A 17,200-nucleotide genomic window follows, 5' to 3' on the forward strand; every position below is an offset into this window, starting at 1 on the left:
CGTCTCTTCTGGCTAGCTGCTGCGGTGTTGGCTAGCTGCTGCTGCGGTGTTGGCTAGCTGCTGCTGCAGCGGCTAGCTGCTGCTGCAGCGACTAGCTGCTGCTGCTGCTGCTGCTGCTGCTGCTGGAACAAAAGGAGAAATAAATTTGAGAGAACAGAGTGGGGGCTGGCGCCGGGGTGTCTGTACACTGCGTGTGGGGGTGCGGGGGGCCTCTTTTTGGAGTTCTTTTTGCAGAATAAGTTTGTTAAAAATTGAAAAGAATAAAAAGGATAAATTGGACTTAAATAGAGGGGTTTTAGGGGGAAAGCAGCAGCAGCAGCAGCAGCAGCAGCAGCAGCAGCAGCTCGGGAGCCGCGGGAAGGCCCCAGCCCCGGGGCCCCCCTTTCGAGGGCGGCCTCTGCAGCCGCTGCAGCCGCTCTTTTGCGTCTTTTGAGTTTCAAATGGATTTAATTTCGTAAAAAGGAAAGTTTGGAAGCATTAGAGGGTTTTTTGGCGTAGGTTTGCGGCCGGGGCGTCTCGGGGAGCAGCAGCAGCAGCAGCAGCAGCAGCAGCAGCTCGTTTGGGGGCGTGCCTTGCAGCCCCGGGCTCTGGCTGCAGCGTTTTGACGCAATTAAAGCGACAAAAAGGAATTTAAATCTTTTAATTCTTTTCTTTTCTTCTTTTCTGCATTTTTAAGTCCAAACGAACCAAAATGCCCAGCAAGAACGCCCGCCTGCAGCAGTGGCTCAACTACCGCGTCCGCATTGTCCTCCAGGTTGGTTTTTCTTCTTTTTGCGTCCTTTTTTCTAATTTTTAATTTTTAATTTATTTTTTATTTGTTGTTTATTAATTGTTCTTTCTTGCGCTTCTTGTTTGTCCTTTTTTCCGCGCGTTTGCCGCCGCTCTCGCGTCTTTTTCCCTTTTTTCCGCACATCCTGCCAGTTCATTTCTCGTTTTTTCGCGCGTTTGTCTTCATTTCTCGCCTTTAATTCATTTATTTGTTTATTTATTCTTTTATTTATTTATTTGTCCTTTAAAAGCCGGTCTTTAGAGTCCTTAAATCTGTCTTTGGCGCAAAATGCAAAAAATGGACTTTTCCGCACTAGTGGGGGATTTCGCACAAGTGCAAAAAGTGGACTTTAGAAAATTAAATCAATTCCAAATCAACACTCAATTTGCTTCCCCTTTCGCCTGCAAATCCAAACACAACCGCAGCAGCAGCAGCAGCAGCAGCAGCAGCAGCAGCAGCAAACTAACCGCAGCAGCAAATTCACCGCAGCAGCAGCAGCAACCCCCCCCCCCCAACCCCCACCAGCACCATCACCACCACCACTACCACCAGCATAATAATAACAATAATAACAATAATAATAATAATAGCAGCAGCAGCAGCAGCAGCAGCAGCAGCAGCAGCAGTGTGTTTGCTGCAGGACTCTCGGATGTTGGTGGGGACTTTTCACCACCAGCATAATAATAACACTAATAACAATAATAATAACAATAATAACAATAATAATAATAACAATAACAATAGCAGCAGCAGCAGCAGCAGCAGCAGCAGCAGCAGCAGCAGCAGCAGCAGCAGCAGCAGCAGCAGGGTGTTTGCTGCAGGACTCTCGGATGTTGGTGGGGACTTTTCTGGCTTTCGACCGGCACATGAATTTGGTGTTGGCGGACGCGGAGGAATTTCGAAAAGTCAAAATCAAAAAGTCGGAAGCAAAAAGGACTTTCGTCGAGGAAAAGGAACTCAAAAGGACCCTAGGCTTTCTCCTCCTCAGAGGCCAGCTGCTGCTGCTGCTGCTGCTGCTGCTGCTGCTGCTGATTATGCTGCTGGTTGTGCTGCTGCTGGTTGTGCTGCTGCTGCTGCTGCTGGTTGTGCTGCTGCTGCTGCTGCTGGTTGTGCTGCTGCTGCTGCTGGTTGTGGTGATGGTGGTGGTGTGGTGGTGCTGCTGCTGATTATGCTGCTGCTGCTGCTGGTTGTGCTGCTGCTGGTTATGCTGCTGCTGCTGCTGCTGCTGCTGCTGGTTGTGCTGCTGCTGCTGGTTGTGGTGATGGTGCTGGTTGTGGTGATGGTGGTGGTGCTGCTGCTGATTGTGCTGCTGCTGCTGGTGTGATGGTGCTGCTGCTGATTATGCTGCTGCTGCTGCTGGTTGTGCTGCTGCTGCTGCTGATTATGCTGCTGCTGCTGCTGCTGCTGCTGCTGCTGATTATGGTGATGGTGCTGATTGTGGTGCTGCTGATGATGGTGGTGGTGCTGCTGATGCTGCTGCTGCTGGTTATGCTGCTGCTGCTGCTGCTGCTGATGATGCTGCTGCTGCTGTTGATGATGAGCTCTTGCAGCTGCCGCTGGGCTTTACCTGCTGCTGCTGCTGCAGCGGGTTTAGGGTTTAGGGTTTAGGGTTTAGGGTTTAGGGTTTGTGCTGCAGGAGAGAACATTTGCACTTTCATTGCAGAGGCCCCCCCGCAGCAGCAGCCCAAGAGGCCCGAGGGGGCCCTCGCGGGCCCCGGCCGGGGGGCCCCCGCAGGCCGCGGGGTGGGCCCCGTGGGGGGCCCCCTGGGGGCCCCCCTGGGGGCCCCCCTGGGGGCCCCCCCAGTGGGTTTGGCGGGGCCCGTGAGGGGCGTGGGGGCCCCCGCCCCACACCAGATGATGGGGGGGCCCCCCATGGGCCGCGGGGGGCCCCCCATGGGGCCCCCCGGCATGCAGCCCCCCATGGGGAGTATGCCCCCCATGATGAGGCCCCCGGGGTCCATGATGTGAGGACCAGTGGTCACTGCTGCTGCTGCTGCTGCTGCTGCTGCTGCTGCTGCAGCAGCAGCAGCAGCAGAGCTAGAGGGAAACTGAGAGGGACTGGGGAGGGACCTTTTGATCCAAAAAGACAAAAAACAAAACGGCAGCGAACGGAGACTACAAGGTCCACTGGTCACCGCAGAAACGCATGCAAACTGCAGCAGCAGCAGCAGCAGCAGCAGCAGCAGCAGCAGCAGCAGCAGCAGGGAGAGGGGGGCAGCAGCAGGGGGCCCCCCGCAGGGCAGGGGGCCCCGGGGGCCGCTTTGTTTGTTTTGCTGCTGCTGCTGAAACCCTTGAGTTCTATTTATTTATTTATTGTTTCCTTCTTGCTGCTGCCAGCTCAGGTGTACGTACACCTCAGCTGCGGGGCTGCTGCTGCCAGCTCAGGTGTACGTACACCTCAACTGCGGGGCCTTTCTCGTGCTGCACTGTCGCGGAACAAAAAATCCTTAATGCTTAAGTAGGAGGGTTTAGGGTTTGCAAACCCTCGTTTAGGGTTTGCAAACCCTCGTTTAGGGTTTGCAAACCCTCGCTCGGGGTTTGCAAACCCTCGCCAGCTAGTTAGGGTTTGGGGTTTGTAAACCCTGGTCGTCTAGTTAGGGTTTGTAAACTCTCGCCAACTAGCTAGGGTTTAGGGTTTGTAAACCCTAGCCGTTTAGTTAGGGTTTAGGGTTTGTAAACCCTCGATCTTCCTTTGAAGTTGGGGATTTATTAACGCTCCTGCATTAGGGTTTAGGGTTTGCAAACCCTAGGGTCTAGGGTGTCCAAACCCTCACGTATCGATAAACCCTCATCCATTTAAACTCCTAAACCCTAATCTAGTCAGGGTTTAGAATCTATAAACCCTAATATGACTAGGGTTTAGGGTTTGTGAAACCTCCCTTACTAGGGTTTACACATAGATTCCTATCATTCCTATCAAGTTAGGGTTTAGCCTCACAAACCCTTATCTAGTTAGGGTTTAGGGTTTAGGGTGTGTGTGCAAACCCTAGCCCCGCTAGGGTTTAGGGTTTGCAAACCCTCGCCGTCTAAATGTGCTTGAGGGTTTGCGAGTCTCATGTCTCGCTGGCCTGCTAACTAGGGTTTAGGGTTTAGGGTTTAGAGCCTCCAAAAGTACTTTTGAATTCGAGTTTGTTTTCGGCATTTGTTTTCTTCGTCTCAAAAGAGGCCCCAGTGGGGTGTACGTACACCTCGTCAGAACAAAGTACTATTTGCCTCCTTGCACATATGCAGAATATTATAAATAAGTTACACATATAATATATTAAATGAATACATTTAAATAAATAAATATGTATATTATATATGTAAAATAAATATAATAAAATGAACTTTCCGTAAATCGAAAATGTACAAAATATACACCAGGTGTATATACAGTGTACGTACACCGCAGCTCTCTAACCTGTTCTGCGCGCGGGTCTTCTTTGCAGTTTGCACTTAACAATTAATTAACGATTAAATAAATGCCAATTAATTGAACAATAATAATAAATTAATTAATTGTTAATTAATCATTAATTAATTAGTTGGACTGCCGCGGCAAACATGCGCAAACCAGGAGTCCCGGGAACTCCCTCGAAAGAGTTTGGAAATAAATTCAAGAAGCGCCAAAAGCCGAAATAAACATTTAATTAAATTAATTTGTTTTAAATTAATTAAATTAATTCGTTTTAACTTAATTCTGCATGCACTTTAGTTCAATTTCGAAGTGTCTTTTCGAAGCTCCGGTGCATGCGCATGCAGTTGGCTGCCCTTTCTGCGGTGTACGTACACCGCAGGCGTTGCGTGCACTTCGCGCGGGGTGTACATACACTCCAAAATGGAAAGCAAATCGCGTTTGTGCAAGTGAGACTTCGAACTCTATTTGTCCCGGGTTGGAAATGCATATATTAGAAGAAATATAAAACAAATGTACATAACGAATATATACATTTAAGGAGCTTTTCCCCACATAAACATCTCCAGCGCATGCAAACGCATGCAAACGCATGCAGCGCATGCAGCGCATGCAAACGCATGCAAACGCATGCAGCGCATGCAAACGCATGCAAACGCATGCAGCGCATGCAGCGCATGCAGCGCATGCAGCGCATGCAGCGCATGCAGTGCATGCAGCGCATGCAGTGCTTTGGGGCTGTTTGCATGCATCTGCATGCGCGGAAAAGCGCCAAAGTCCCGGGAAAAGCCGTTTCGGGATTTGAATTATTTTTCAAGACTAAAAAGAACTACTGCACATACTGCAGCACTCCGAAGGTCCCCAGCCGCTGCACCAACACACTTTCAATCCCTCCAACTAAATAAAACTCTCCATCAACTTGAATTGGCATTTCTTTTTCTTCTTCATTTTTAAAAGTCACAAAAAATGGACCTTCGCCCTGCAGCAGCCGCTGCGCCGCGTTCGCCCCCACCTGTACGTACACCCCAGCGCCTTGCATGCATGCGCTCGCAAACTTCCCCAAATTTTATTTTATTTTATTTTTTATTTTTCTCTTTAATGCAATTAAATGCAGCATTTAAAAGGGCCCACGGAGTGAAACAAATGACAAAAAAATAGACAAAAAGATTAATTAAAAAAACGAAAAAACAAAAAGACACAAATACACTCAGCTGCAGCCAACACAACAACAAGCCCAAGCTTGCAGCAGCAGCAGCAGCAGCAAAAGCAGCAGCAGCAGCAGCAGCAGCAGCAGTTTTTTCGGTATGCCTTGCGGGGCCAAAACTCTTAATTTGTTTGCTGCGAGACACTTTTGCAATAAAAAGCTTAAAATGGAAAAGACACAAAAAAGAGTACAAGAAGAATTCAAAAGATCCAAAAAAGCAAAAAAATGCAAAATAAAGTGCAAAAAGAATGCAAAAAGAATGCAAAAAGAACAGAAAAGAATGCAAAAAGAATGGAGAAGAACAAGAAAAAAAGAAAGAACAAAAAAGAAAAAAGAAAACAAGAAAAAGAATTTAAAAACTCACAGTTTGGGCCTGCACATAGTCCACAGTGGACCCCATGGAGAAAACTTCCACCTTTCCATCTCCAGGATCTTGGCGAGCTGCCAGCAGCTCCTTTAAGTACAAAGAATAGTTTGCTGCTGCTGCTGCTGCTGCTGCTGCTGCTGCTGCTGCTGCTGCTGGCTTTCCGGGCGACCCCTCCGCAGCCACCGCCCCCACGGCTGTTCCTTCGCCCTCAGGGGGGCCCCCAGGGGCCCCCTTGGGGGCCCCCGCAGCAAGGGCCTCTGGGGCCCCCTCGGGAGCTTCCTGGGGGGCCCCCTGGGCCCCCGTGGGGGCCCCCTGGGGGGCCCCCTCGGGGGCCCCCAGCAGCCCCGAAAGAATCGCAGGGGGCTGGAGACCCACCTTCATGGAGGGGCCCCACATTTTGATTCCCCCGAACATTGTGCGGGAGTTCATGAAGGTGATGGAGACGCAGGCTGCATGCAAAAAAAAGTTTAAAAGAGCTCTTTTGCATGCAATTAAAGACAAAAGAGGGGAAGAAAGAATTAGGAAATAAAAAGACAAACAAAATGAACTTTTTTGCGGAAAAAAGAGATACTTATTCCCCAAAAAACCAAAAAAACACTTTTGCTGCTGCACTCCCAGCAGCAGCAGCAGCAGCAAGAAACCCCACACACCCAGCAGCAGCAAACCAACCAAACAAACAATAAATAATTAAATAAACAAATAAATAATAATAATAACAAATAATAAATAATAAATAAATAATAAAGAATAAAGAATAAATGGCGCACCGCAGGCACCAAACAACCAACCAAACAATAAATAAATAAATAAATAAATTAATAAAAACAATAATAAATAACAAACAATAAATAAATAATAAATAAAGAACAAAGAATAAAGAACAAACGGCGCGGGCAGCGGAAGTGTCTGTACAGCTGAGGTGTCTGTGCAGCTGAGGTGTATGTACACCGCAGGCTCACGCTTGAGCGAGGGAACTCGGGTGTATCTGCTGCTGTTGCTGAGAAGAGCCACAAAATGAGGTTTAAAAGAATAAATAGTTTCAATTCTGGAACATAAAAAGGGTTTAGTTTTCAAATGGCGCAAAAACAAAAAGAAATAAACCCCCCGGTTCCACAAACGCGAAGAACCCCGCACGCGGTCGAAGTCCGTTCCCACTGTGCCCTCGAACCTGCACACAAACCCTAAACCCTAAACCCTAAACCCTAAACCCTAAACCCTAAACCCTAAACCCTAAACCCTCAGCCCGAGGCCCTCCCCGCCAACAAACCCTAAACCCCAAACCCGAGCCCCTCCTCCCCAAACCCCAAACCCCAAACCCCAAACCCTAAACCCTAAACCCTAAACCCCAAACCCCAAACCCTAAACCCTAAACCCTAAACCCTAAACCCTGGGGACCTGCGTTGGACTTCCTCGATGGCTTCCTCGATCTCCTGCTGCCCCGGGAGAAACACCAAAATGTCGCCCGGGGGCTGCGAGAAGTGCAGCTGCAGCACAGTGACAACAGCAGCAGCAACAAAGTTTGCTTCCGGACTTTTGGTGTAGTAAATCTGCACAGGATGAAGTCTTCCTGGAATTCTCAGAATGGGAGCTCCGTCGAAGTAACTCGCGAATCTCTCCGCCTCCAGAGTCGCTGATGATATCACCAATCGGAAGTCCTCCCGGTACCTGCAGCAGCAGCAGCAGCAGCAGCAGCAGCAGCAGCAGCAGCAGCAGCGGGGCTGCAGCAGCGGACGGGGAAGCTGCAGCAGCACGCGCACTGCTTCCCCCAGCAGCAGCAGCAGCAGCAGCAGCAGCAGCGGCAGCTGCACTGCCCCGCTCCCTCCCCAGCCCCAGCAGCAGCAGCAGCAGCAGCAGCAGCAGCAGCAGCAGCAGCAGCAGCCGGTGCACTGCCTCTCTCCCTCCCCAGCACCATCATCATCATCATCATCATCATCATCATCATCATCATCATCATCATCACCATCATCATCATAATCACCATCATAATCAGCAGCAGCAGCAGCAGCAGCAGCAGCAGCAGCAGCAGCAGCAGCAGCAGCACCTAGAGAGGTCCTTGAGCAGCGCGAGCAGCACGTCAGTGTGCAGCGTGCGTTCGTGGGCCTCGTCGACGACAACAGCAGCATATTGCTGCAGCAGCGGATCGCCAATGAACTCCCGCAGCAGCATGCCATCTGTCAAGTACTTCAGCAGCGTCTTCGCGCTGCTGCAGTCTTCAAAACGAATCGTGTAACCCACCTGCAGCAGCAGCAGCAGCAGCAGCAGCAGCAGCAGCAGCAGCAGCAGCAGCAGCAGAGGGGAGGAGGAGGCAGTGGGAGGTGCGCGGTACCTCTGCGCAGTCTAGCTAGCTGTCTAGCTGTCCAGCTAGCTGTCTAGCTAGCTAGCTGTCTAGCTAGCCATCTAGCTAGCTAGCTGTCCAACTAGCTGTCTAGCTAGCTGTCCAGCTAGCTAGCTGCCTACCTGGCTGTCCAGCTAGCTGTTTAGCTAGCTAGCTGTCTAGCTAGCTGCCTAGCTAGCTAGCTGTCTAGCTAGCTGTCTAGCTAGCTAGCTAGCTAGCTATCTCTTGACCCACCCCTCGCCTCTGCCCCTAGACTCTCCCCACACTCTGCTGCTGTCCAAGCAGCAGCAGCACCAGCAGCAGCAGCCGCAGCAGCAGCAGCAAGTCGGTGCATGCCCTCTAGCTACCTCCCTAGCTAGCTAGCTAGTTAGCTAGTTAGCTAGTTAGCTAGCTAGCTATCTAGCTACATATCTACCTATCTACCGCCCCAGCGAGCTAGCCACCTCTCCAGCTACCCCGCCAGCTAGCCAGCTGGCTAGCTAGCTAGCTAGCCAACCCCGGGTCGCCCCGGCGAGCTAGCTAGCTGGTTTTTTTCGCACCTCCGCCCCCAGTCTCTCCCCACACTCTGCTGCCACTCTAGCAGCAACTGCCATTGCAGCAAGCCTTCTAGGCTGCGTGCATGCAACCATTCCTGCTTTGGAATATCCCACTTCCCGCAGAAACTGCGGCAGCTGCGTCGTTTTGCCGGAGCCGGTGGCGCCCACGACCACCAGCACGCGGTGCTGCGCCACGGCCCGCAGGAAGGCCTCGCGGTAGCTGTACACCGGCAGCAGCCGCCGCTGCTCCTGCAGCAGCAGCAGCAGCAGCAGCAGCAGCAGCAGCAGCAGCAGCGGCAGCAGCAGCAGCTAAGGCGCAGGCGGCAGGTGCTCGCGCGCGAGAAAATAGCACCAAAAACCACCACCAGGGGACAAATATTCACCAAATGACGCACTGCAGCAGCAGCAGCAGCAGCAGCAGCAGCAGCAAGGCAGCAGCAGCAGCAGCAGCAGCAGCAAGGCAGCAGCAGCGCAGCAGCAGCAGCGCAGCAGCAGTGCAGCAGCAGTGCAGCAGCAGCGGAGCAGCAGGGGCAGTGGGCGCGACGGACTTGGAGGGAGATGGCCTTGGTTTGTGCGGCCTCGCGCTGCTGCTGCTGCTGCTGCAGCAGTTGCTGCTGCTGCTGCTGCTGCGGGGAGAGATCTTTGTTGAAGTCTAGGCCGTGAGTTTCTCGAACTTCGAATTCGATTTCAACTCCAGTTTCGTCGACAAGTTTGTAGCTCTTTTGCTGCTGCTCGCTGCTGCTGCTGCTGCTGCTGCTGCTGCTGCTGCTGCTGCTGCTGCTGCTGCGGTCCCTGGCGCCGAAGCGGACGAGGGCGGCGCGGGTCTTTTGCTGCTCGAGGAGCTGCTGCTCGGAGAGCTGCTGCTGCTGCTGCTGCTGCTGCGTCTCGCGGAAAGTTTGCTGCAGCAGCAGCAGCCTGGCCTGGAGACTTTCTGCTGCTTCCGGCAGCAAATAAAGTTCTGTCTCGGAGTTATTTTTGCGGTCTTGAACTGCTGCTTTGGCGAGCAGCAGCGCGTCTTTGCGCAGCTGCAGCTGCTGCTGCTCCGCTGCACTCAGCTGCTGCTGCTGCTGCTGCTGCAGCTGCTGGTAAAAGGCCTCTCGGTCCCGCACTTTCCGCTCCTGCAGCAGCAGCTGCTGCTCTTCTCTTTGCTTCAGATAAGATCTTCTTGCTTCTTCCCGCAGCCGCAGCACGTAGGCTTTGCTGCAGCGCAGCAGCTCGTTGGGTTTCTTCTTGGCTTCCAGCAGCAGCTCTTCCACGCTCTCCAGCGCAGCAGCAGCAGCAGCAGCAGCAGCAGCAGGCTGCTGCTGCTGCTGCTGCTGCTGCTGCCGCTCCAGCGCTGCAGCGTGGCCCACCTTCCGCTGCGACGCCGCGTCCCGCGCCGCCAGCCGAGCAGCAAATGCTGCTGCTTCTGCTGCGTCATCCTCCTCTGCTGCTGCTGCTGCTGCTGCTGCTCCTGCTGCTGCTGCTGCTGCAGCAGCAGAGACACAGACAAACGCAGACACGCAGCAGACGCACTCAACGCACAGACGGAAATGCTACGCACGATGCTCTATTCAGGACTGCTGCTGCTGCTGCTGCTGCTGCTGCTGCTGGTGTTGCTGCTGCTGCTGCTGCTGCTGCTGCTGCTGGTGTTGCTGCTGCTGCTGCTGCTGCTCACGTTCTGTCTCATCTTCTCGTTGTCTCTTTCTGCTGCCGCTCTGCGGCTCGGCCGCCTCCTGCTGATCCTCATCATCTGCTGCTGCTGCTGCTGCAGCAGCAGCAGCAGCAGCAGCTTCTGCTGCTGCGATCCTCCGCAGCAGCTCCGGGGCCAGGGCCTCCGCGTCCTGCTGCTTGAAGTGCAGCTGCTGCTGCAGCAGCAGCGACAGCTGCTGCGAATTGGGGGCCCCTTCTGCTGCTGCAACAACAGCAGCAACAAGAGAGCGAGTAGCAGCACCAACTCGCCGCTGCAGCTCCTCCCGCAGCCACGGGGTCACTTCTGAGAACGACATTAGGGTTTAGGGTTTAGGGTTTAGGGTTTAGGGTTTAGGGTTTGGGGTTTGGGGTTTGGGATTGGGAGCCGGGACTTCCCGCGGCTGGGGGAGCCCGGCTGTGGGGCTTTGCCGCAGCGGTTAAGGCCAAAGTCTCGAGGGTTTAGGGTTTAGGGTTTAGGGTTTAGGGTTTAGGGTTTAGCCCTTGGCCCTGAAAACCCTGACTGGAGCGGGGGCTCCAGAAGCAGGCGAGCGGCGGCCTCGCCAAACCCTTAATTAGGGTTTGCGGGGGAGGCCGGCCTCAGTGACATTTATTTAATTCAAATAAATTTAATTTAATTATTTAATTTAATTTAATTTAATTTAATTTATTCTTGGGGGCCCTTTACCCCAAACTGCAAACAAAAGTCCAAACGCATGCAGGGGGCCCCTGGGGCCCCCGGGGGGCCCCCCGGGGGCCCCCTGGGGTTGAGGCTTGCAAACAACAGTTAAGGGGTGCAGCAGGGTTTAGGGTTTAGGGTTTAGGGTTTAGGGTTTGAGTGTTAGGGTTTAGAGCTTGGCTTTGGCTGCAGCTTTAGGGCTTCGCGCCCACGGGCTGGGCCTAGGGTTTAGGGTTTAGGGTTTAGGGTTTAGAACTCGGCGCTTTGCTTCGGCCTTCCTTTCTTCTACGGAGTTACTTCTTAGGGCTTAATCTTTAACCTCTAGGGTTTAGGGTTTAGGGTTTAGGGTTTAGGGTTTAGGGTATGGGGTTTAGGGTTTAGGGTTTAGGGTTTAGGGTTTAGGGTTTGGGGTTAGGCACTGCGGGACCCAAAACCTATCAACCAGCTGCCAGAAAATACAATAAACAACTAAATAACAAATAAATTAATAAATAAATAAATTAATAATAAATAAGTTAATAATAAATAGTAAAAATAAATAAATAAATAGACAATAAATAAATGGATAATAGACAAATAAATATATAAATAAATAAATGATAAATAAGTATGTAAATAAAGGAATAAATAAATAAATAAATAAATGCATAAATAAATAAATAAATAGATAAATAAACAAATACATAACAATAAATAAATAAATGGATAATAAACAAATAAATAAATAAATAAATGATAAATAAGTAAACAAACAAACAAACAAATAAATAAATAAATAAAAGAATAAATAAATAAATGCATTTTTCCAGCAACTCTCCGCTTTTTCGTTTTTGGATTCTTCTGGCAGTTCTTCAAATCTGAATAAAAATTATTTTGAAGTTTGATTTGATTTCTTTTTAATTTAGTTGCATTTTAATTTATTTCCATTTTAATTTAGTTCCATTTTAATTTAATTCCATTTTAATTCACTTCCATTTTAATTTAATTCCATTTTAATTTCATTTTAATTTAATTTTATTTTAATTCAATTCCATTTTAATATAGCTCCATTTTAATTTAATTCCATTTTAATCCAATTCCATTTTAATTTTGTTCCATTTTAATTCCATTTTAATTTAATTCCCTTTTAATTTAATTCCATTTTAATTTAATTCCATTTTAATTCCATTTTAATTTAATTGCATTTTAACTTATTTCCATTTTAATTTAATTCCATTTTAATTTATCTTTATTTTAATCTAATTCCATTTTAATTTATTTTCATTTTAATTTATTTCAAAATTAATTTTTATTTTTTTAATTTCCTGAAAAGCAAACTGGAGGTCTGAGGTGTACGTACACCGCGTGCATGCGCAGCCACCCGAAAAGGGCTTCTCAAAAAAGTGGAAAAAGCAAAAAATTAAAATAAAAAAAACGCATGCAGCCCCAAAACATTGCTGCATGCATGCGGGGAAAGAAGGGAAACAAATTAAAGAAAATTGGCCGATTTTAAAGGACCTTTTGGGTCCAAGTTGCTGCTGCTTTCGTAGCCTTTTGCTGCACTGCAGCAGCAACTGCAGCACACAGCTACCCGGTGCACTGCTGCAGCTAGCTGCAACGGCAGTAGCAGCAGCAGCGGCTGCAGCAGCTGCAGCAGCAGCAGCAGCTGCTGCTGCTGCTACTGCTGCAGCTGCAGCAGCTGCAGCAGCCTCCGCTAGTCGGTAGCTAGCTGATGCTGCAGTCCCACCTGACTGTGGTTAGCTGCAGCAGCAGCAGCAGCAGAAGCAGCAGCAGCAGCAGCAGCAGCAGCAGCAGCAGCAGCTAGCCACAGAGACTGCGCGTGGCTGGAGGATAGCAGCAGCAGCACTTTGCTCCTGCAGCAAACTCAGGGCCTTCTTCCAAACACTAACAAATTTCATGTTCTGAATCCTAAACCCTTAACTCCAAACCCTAAACCCTAAACCCTAAACCCTCGCGTTGCTGCAGGGGTTTTCTTGTCGATTAGGGTTTACACTAGGGTTTCCAGCAGCTGCAGAGACACAAGACAAAACACCTCCGCGCCTTCACGGGAGCAGCAGCAGGAGTAGCAGCAGCAGCAGCAACAGAAGCAGCAGCAGCAGCACGAGCAGTAGAAGCAGCAGCAGCAGCACGGTCAGTAGAAGCAGCAGCAGCAGCAGCACGAGCAGTAGAAGCAGCAGCAGCAGCACGAGCACCAGCAGCAGCAGCACGAGCAGCAGTAGCAGCACCAGCAGCAGCAGGAGCAGCAGTAGCAGCACCAGCAGCAGCAAGAGCAGCAGCAGCAGCAGCAGCAGCAGCAGCAAGAGCAACAGAAGAGGGAGCAGCAGCAGAAGCAGCACGAGCAGCAGCGGCAGCAGCAGCAGCAGCAGTAGCAGCAGCAGCTGAAAGGCTCCCTTTGGAGAAGCATTTGGCCCTTGAGGGCGCTGTTTGCATGCGGCTTTTATGAAAACCGAAAAGACATTTTAATGAAAGTTAATTTAAAAAATAAAAAGTTTTGAAATGGATTTTAAAGAATTAAAAAATGAATCAAAAGAAGTTTTTGGATTTATATTTATTCAAAAAGAAGGGCCAAATCAGACAGCAGCAGCTTCTTCTTGCTGCTGCTGCTGCTGCTGCGCTCAAGAATGGCGACAGCTAGTTGCTGCAGCTAGCCAGCTAGCCACAGCTACCCAGCTAGCCACAGCTACCCAGCTAGCCACAGCTTCCCAGCTAGCCACAGCTACCCAGCTAGCCACAGCTACCCAGCTAGCCACCGCTAGCCAGCTAGCTGCAGCTTGGCAGCCGCTGCGGCCAGCTAGCCTCCTGGCCAGCTAGCTAGCCAGCTAGCTATCCACAGCGAGGTGGCTTGGCGGCTGGCTAGCTATAGCTAGCCACAGCTAGCTGGGGAGGCTCTGGGGCTTCCGCGTCTGCTTCTAAGAGCAAATAAAATAAATAAATAAATAAATAAAAAGAATTTATATTTAATTGGAATTATTAATGGCCCGAAAAAGAGCAAAAGACGCAGCAGCAGGGAGGCCGGGGCTGCATGCGGGGGGCGCTGGGGGGCCCCCCGAGGCCCCCAGAGAGTCGGCTGCGGAGTGGAAGAGTTTGGGAATTTGTTTTTGCAAAAAGTTCTTCAAAATGGAATAAATGAAAAGGAGTTTTGTTGGGGTTTCGAGAAAGTGCGAGAAGAGCTGTAGGTACACCCGAGCACCACCGCCAGCACCATGGAGGCGCTGCGCCGGCTGGGCAGAGTTCCTTGGTGAGTGTCTGCCGTTTAAATGCCATTATTTTCATTTTAAATGAATTAATTAATTAAATTGGACCCAAAAAGTCTTTTATTTTTCGCTTTCACCGGCGGTTTCCGCGGCTGCGCCGAAACCCGCGCTCCGGGGTGTATGTACACCTCAAAAACGCCACTTCTGCTGCAGCAGCACTGCAGCAGCACTGCAGCAGCACTGCAGCAGCAAGCAGCGCGCAAAAAGGGTTTAAAGGAGAAATATAAGAATAAAAAAGACAATTAGAGCAGCGGGGAGGGTAAAAAGGAGGTTTGGTGGAGTTTAATTCGCTGATTTAGGGTTTTGCATGCAGGCTGCGGCGCATTGCGGTGGCGCTGGGCATTGTGGGGCCCGTGCTGCTGCTGCTGTACTTCCCCCCCGTTGCTGCTGCAACAATTTTGGGGATTTGTTTGCTGGCAGCAAACGAGCACTGCAGGCTGAAGGCCCTCGCGCTGCAGCGGCTGCTGCAGCACACTGCAGCAGCAGCAGCAGCAGAAGCAGCAGCAGCAGCAGCAGACACAAACTCGAAAGAAAATGAAATTCAAAAACCCCTTTTGGCCTCTCGCCTTTCTTCCCCCAAGGTCTGCGGTGTACATACACCCCAGCAGCTGCGCCCGGCTCAAATCCTTTTTTCTTTTTAAATCATTTTTATCTTTTTTTAGATCATTTTTTGTCTTTTTTGGATCTTTTTGGATCTTTTTAATTCTTTTTTGAATCTTTTTTGAATCTTTTTGACTCATTTTATTTCTTTTTGTCTCCTTTCGTCCATTTTGTCTCTTTTTATTTCTTTTCGTCTCTTTTTTGACTTTTTATTTTTTTTTGTTTCATTTTGGACTCTTTTAATATCCTTCTTGTCTCATTTTAGCTCTTTTTGCTTCCTTTTTTAATATCTTTTAATATCTTTTTATTTATTTTACTTTTTAAATTTCCTTTTATTTTTTTATTTTTTGTTTTTAATCTTTTCTTTTTTCACTTTCCACCCCAAATTGCTATTTCCCTTTTTACGAATAATTATTTAATTTAATTTAATTTAATTTAATTTAATTAATTAAATAATATAAGTAAATAAATATAATCAAATTAATTGAATCAAACTAATCAGTTCAAATTCATTAAATTTAATCAATCAAATAAATTAATTCAAATTAATTGATTTAAGTCCAATTAATTCATTGAGGTCTTTAATTAATAAAATTAAATATTTAATTATTTAATTAAATTATTTAATTGTTTAATTACAACTAATTAGTTAATTAGGTTAAATCAAACCAATTGGATTAAATGAATCAAATTATACTAAATTGAATTAAACTAAATTAAATTAAAATAAACCAAATTAAACTAAATGATTATTTGTTTATTTAATTAAATTATTATTCAATTAAATTAAATTAATTAAATTATTATTTAATTAAATTAAATTAATTAAATTATTATTTAATTAAATTAAATTAATTAAATTAATTATTTTTATTTATTTCAATTTGCTGCTGTGCTGCAGCCTTTGATGTGCTGCTGCTTCTTTCTTTTTCTGGCCAGTTTCTTCGACCCGAGCAAAACCCCCGGTTTTTGTTTTTTGTCTGCTGCTGCAGTGAGTGCAAACCCTAAACCCTAAACCCTAAACCCTAGGCTCCAAACCCTAAACCCTAAACCCTAAACCCTAAACCCTGCGCCGCGCGCTCAGGGGGTTTCTTTTGGCGTGGCGGCGAATTCAGTTTTGCTTTACGGCTGGAGCCGAGACATCCCCGAGTGAGCTAAACCCTAAACCCTAAACCCTAGGCGCTGCGGCCCGAGCCCGCGCACCCCGCCCGAGGGTTTAGGGTTTAGGGTTTAGGGTTTAGGGTTTGCGCACAGGTCGCGGGACGCGCTCCTCTACGCCTGGGCCTCCGCAGGCCTCGACTTATATTTCTTGTGGCACTATGCAGTGCCTCTGGCCATGGGCAGCTTCGTGCTGCAGCGCAAGTAGGGTTTAGGGTTTAGGGTTTAGGGTTTAGGGTTTAGGGTTTAGGGTTTGAGGGGCTCGCGGGCTGGGGGCCCTCGGGGGTTTTCGTTGGCTGTTTCTGCGGATGTGCAGTTGCCGTTCTGGTGGGCTGCTTGTGGCCTCCGGGACTCAGGGTTTATGGTTTAGGGTTTAGGGTTTAGGGTTTAGGGTTTAGGGTTTGTGGCGCAGCGGGGGTTTGCCTCTTGCTGCTTCTCTAATCGCCATTTCTGCTGCTGGAGATAGCGGGGCTCTTTTCTGCGGCTCTGCGTTTGGGAAAAGAAAAATAATTGAAAAACTTTCTCCCAACAAAACGGTGGCCGGTGAGGGTTTAGGGTTTAGGGTTTAGGGTTTAGGGTTTAGGGTTTAGGGTTTGCTCTGCTGCTCGCTTCGCCGCGTTTCTTTTTTTTTCCGCTAGCTCCCCCAACTCCCCCATTATAACTAATTAATTAATTTATTTTCATTTATTTATTTATTTATTTATTTATTTATTTATTTATTTATTTATTTTTTTGTTTTTATTTTCAGGAGTGCTGGGCTCTCTCTCCTGGAGCTGGCTCGCGGGCTGGCTGCTGTGGCTGCTGTCTTTAAAAGCCCCTTACCTCGGATTGAGGGTTTACTCAGAGCCCCTTATAGAAAAGAATGCTACTCTTGTGAGGGTTTAGGGTTTAGGGTTTAGGGTTTAGGGTTTAGGGTTTGTGGCCTGACGAGTGTGTCCTCGGATTGAGGGTTAACTCAGAGCCCCTTATAGAAAAGAGGAGTATCTTTTCTTTGCTACTCTTGTGAGGGTTTAGGGTTTAGGGTTTAGGGTTTAGGGCCTTTAGAGCGTGTGCCTGCATTGAGTGTTTTGAGTCTTCTGGAGTATCTCTTTCTCGTCACTCTTGTGAGGGTTTAGGGTTTAGGGTTTAGGGTTTAGGATCAGGTGTTAGGAGTTTAGCATTTGGGGTTTAGCGTTTAGGGATTGGCGTTTAGGGTTTAGGGTTTAGGGTTTAGGGTTTAGGGTTTGGAGTAGG

General features: G+C 48.7%; 4 protein-coding genes across 4 annotated transcripts; 3 read left to right on the forward strand and 1 right to left on the reverse strand.

Moving 5' to 3' along the window:
- Nucleotides 1-691: 691 nt before the first annotated feature.
- On the forward strand, nucleotides 692-2,594 carry ENH_00067270 (hypothetical protein; the record flags this gene model as incomplete). The annotated part of the gene is made up of 2 exons (XM_013582372.1): nucleotides 692-754; nucleotides 2,406-2,594. The coding sequence occupies 2 exons, from the start codon at nucleotides 692-694 to the stop codon at nucleotides 2,592-2,594; spliced, it is 252 nt and encodes an 83-aa protein (XP_013437826.1).
- Nucleotides 2,595-8,559: 5,965 nt separating this feature from the next.
- Nucleotides 8,560-10,596, reverse strand: ENH_00067280 (hypothetical protein, conserved; the record flags this gene model as incomplete). Its single annotated transcript, XM_013582373.1, has 2 exons — nucleotides 8,560-10,073; nucleotides 10,266-10,596. 2 exons carry the CDS (start codon nucleotides 10,594-10,596, stop codon nucleotides 8,560-8,562), a joined length of 1,845 nt encoding a protein of 614 aa, XP_013437827.1.
- A 2,070-nt stretch (nucleotides 10,597-12,666) lies between these two features.
- Nucleotides 12,667-13,398, forward strand: ENH_00067290 (hypothetical protein; the record flags this gene model as incomplete). Its single annotated transcript, XM_013582374.1, has 2 exons — nucleotides 12,667-12,690; nucleotides 12,952-13,398. The coding sequence occupies 2 exons, from the start codon at nucleotides 12,667-12,669 to the stop codon at nucleotides 13,396-13,398; spliced, it is 471 nt and encodes a 156-aa protein (XP_013437828.1).
- A 760-nt stretch (nucleotides 13,399-14,158) lies between these two features.
- ENH_00067300 (hypothetical protein, conserved) lies at nucleotides 14,159-17,124 on the forward strand (the record flags this gene model as incomplete). The annotated part of the gene is made up of 7 exons (XM_013582375.1): nucleotides 14,159-14,193; nucleotides 14,523-14,790; nucleotides 15,894-15,958; nucleotides 16,064-16,171; nucleotides 16,380-16,510; nucleotides 16,716-16,840; nucleotides 17,104-17,124. The coding sequence occupies 7 exons, from the start codon at nucleotides 14,159-14,161 to the stop codon at nucleotides 17,122-17,124; spliced, it is 753 nt and encodes a 250-aa protein (XP_013437829.1).
- Between the last annotated feature and the right edge of the window lie 76 nt (nucleotides 17,125-17,200).

Source organism: Eimeria necatrix, genomic scaffold, assembly GCF_000499385.1.
Source record: "Eimeria necatrix Houghton genomic scaffold, Enh_scaff626, whole genome shotgun sequence".
NCBI lineage: Eukaryota > Apicomplexa > Conoidasida > Eucoccidiorida > Eimeriidae > Eimeria > Eimeria necatrix.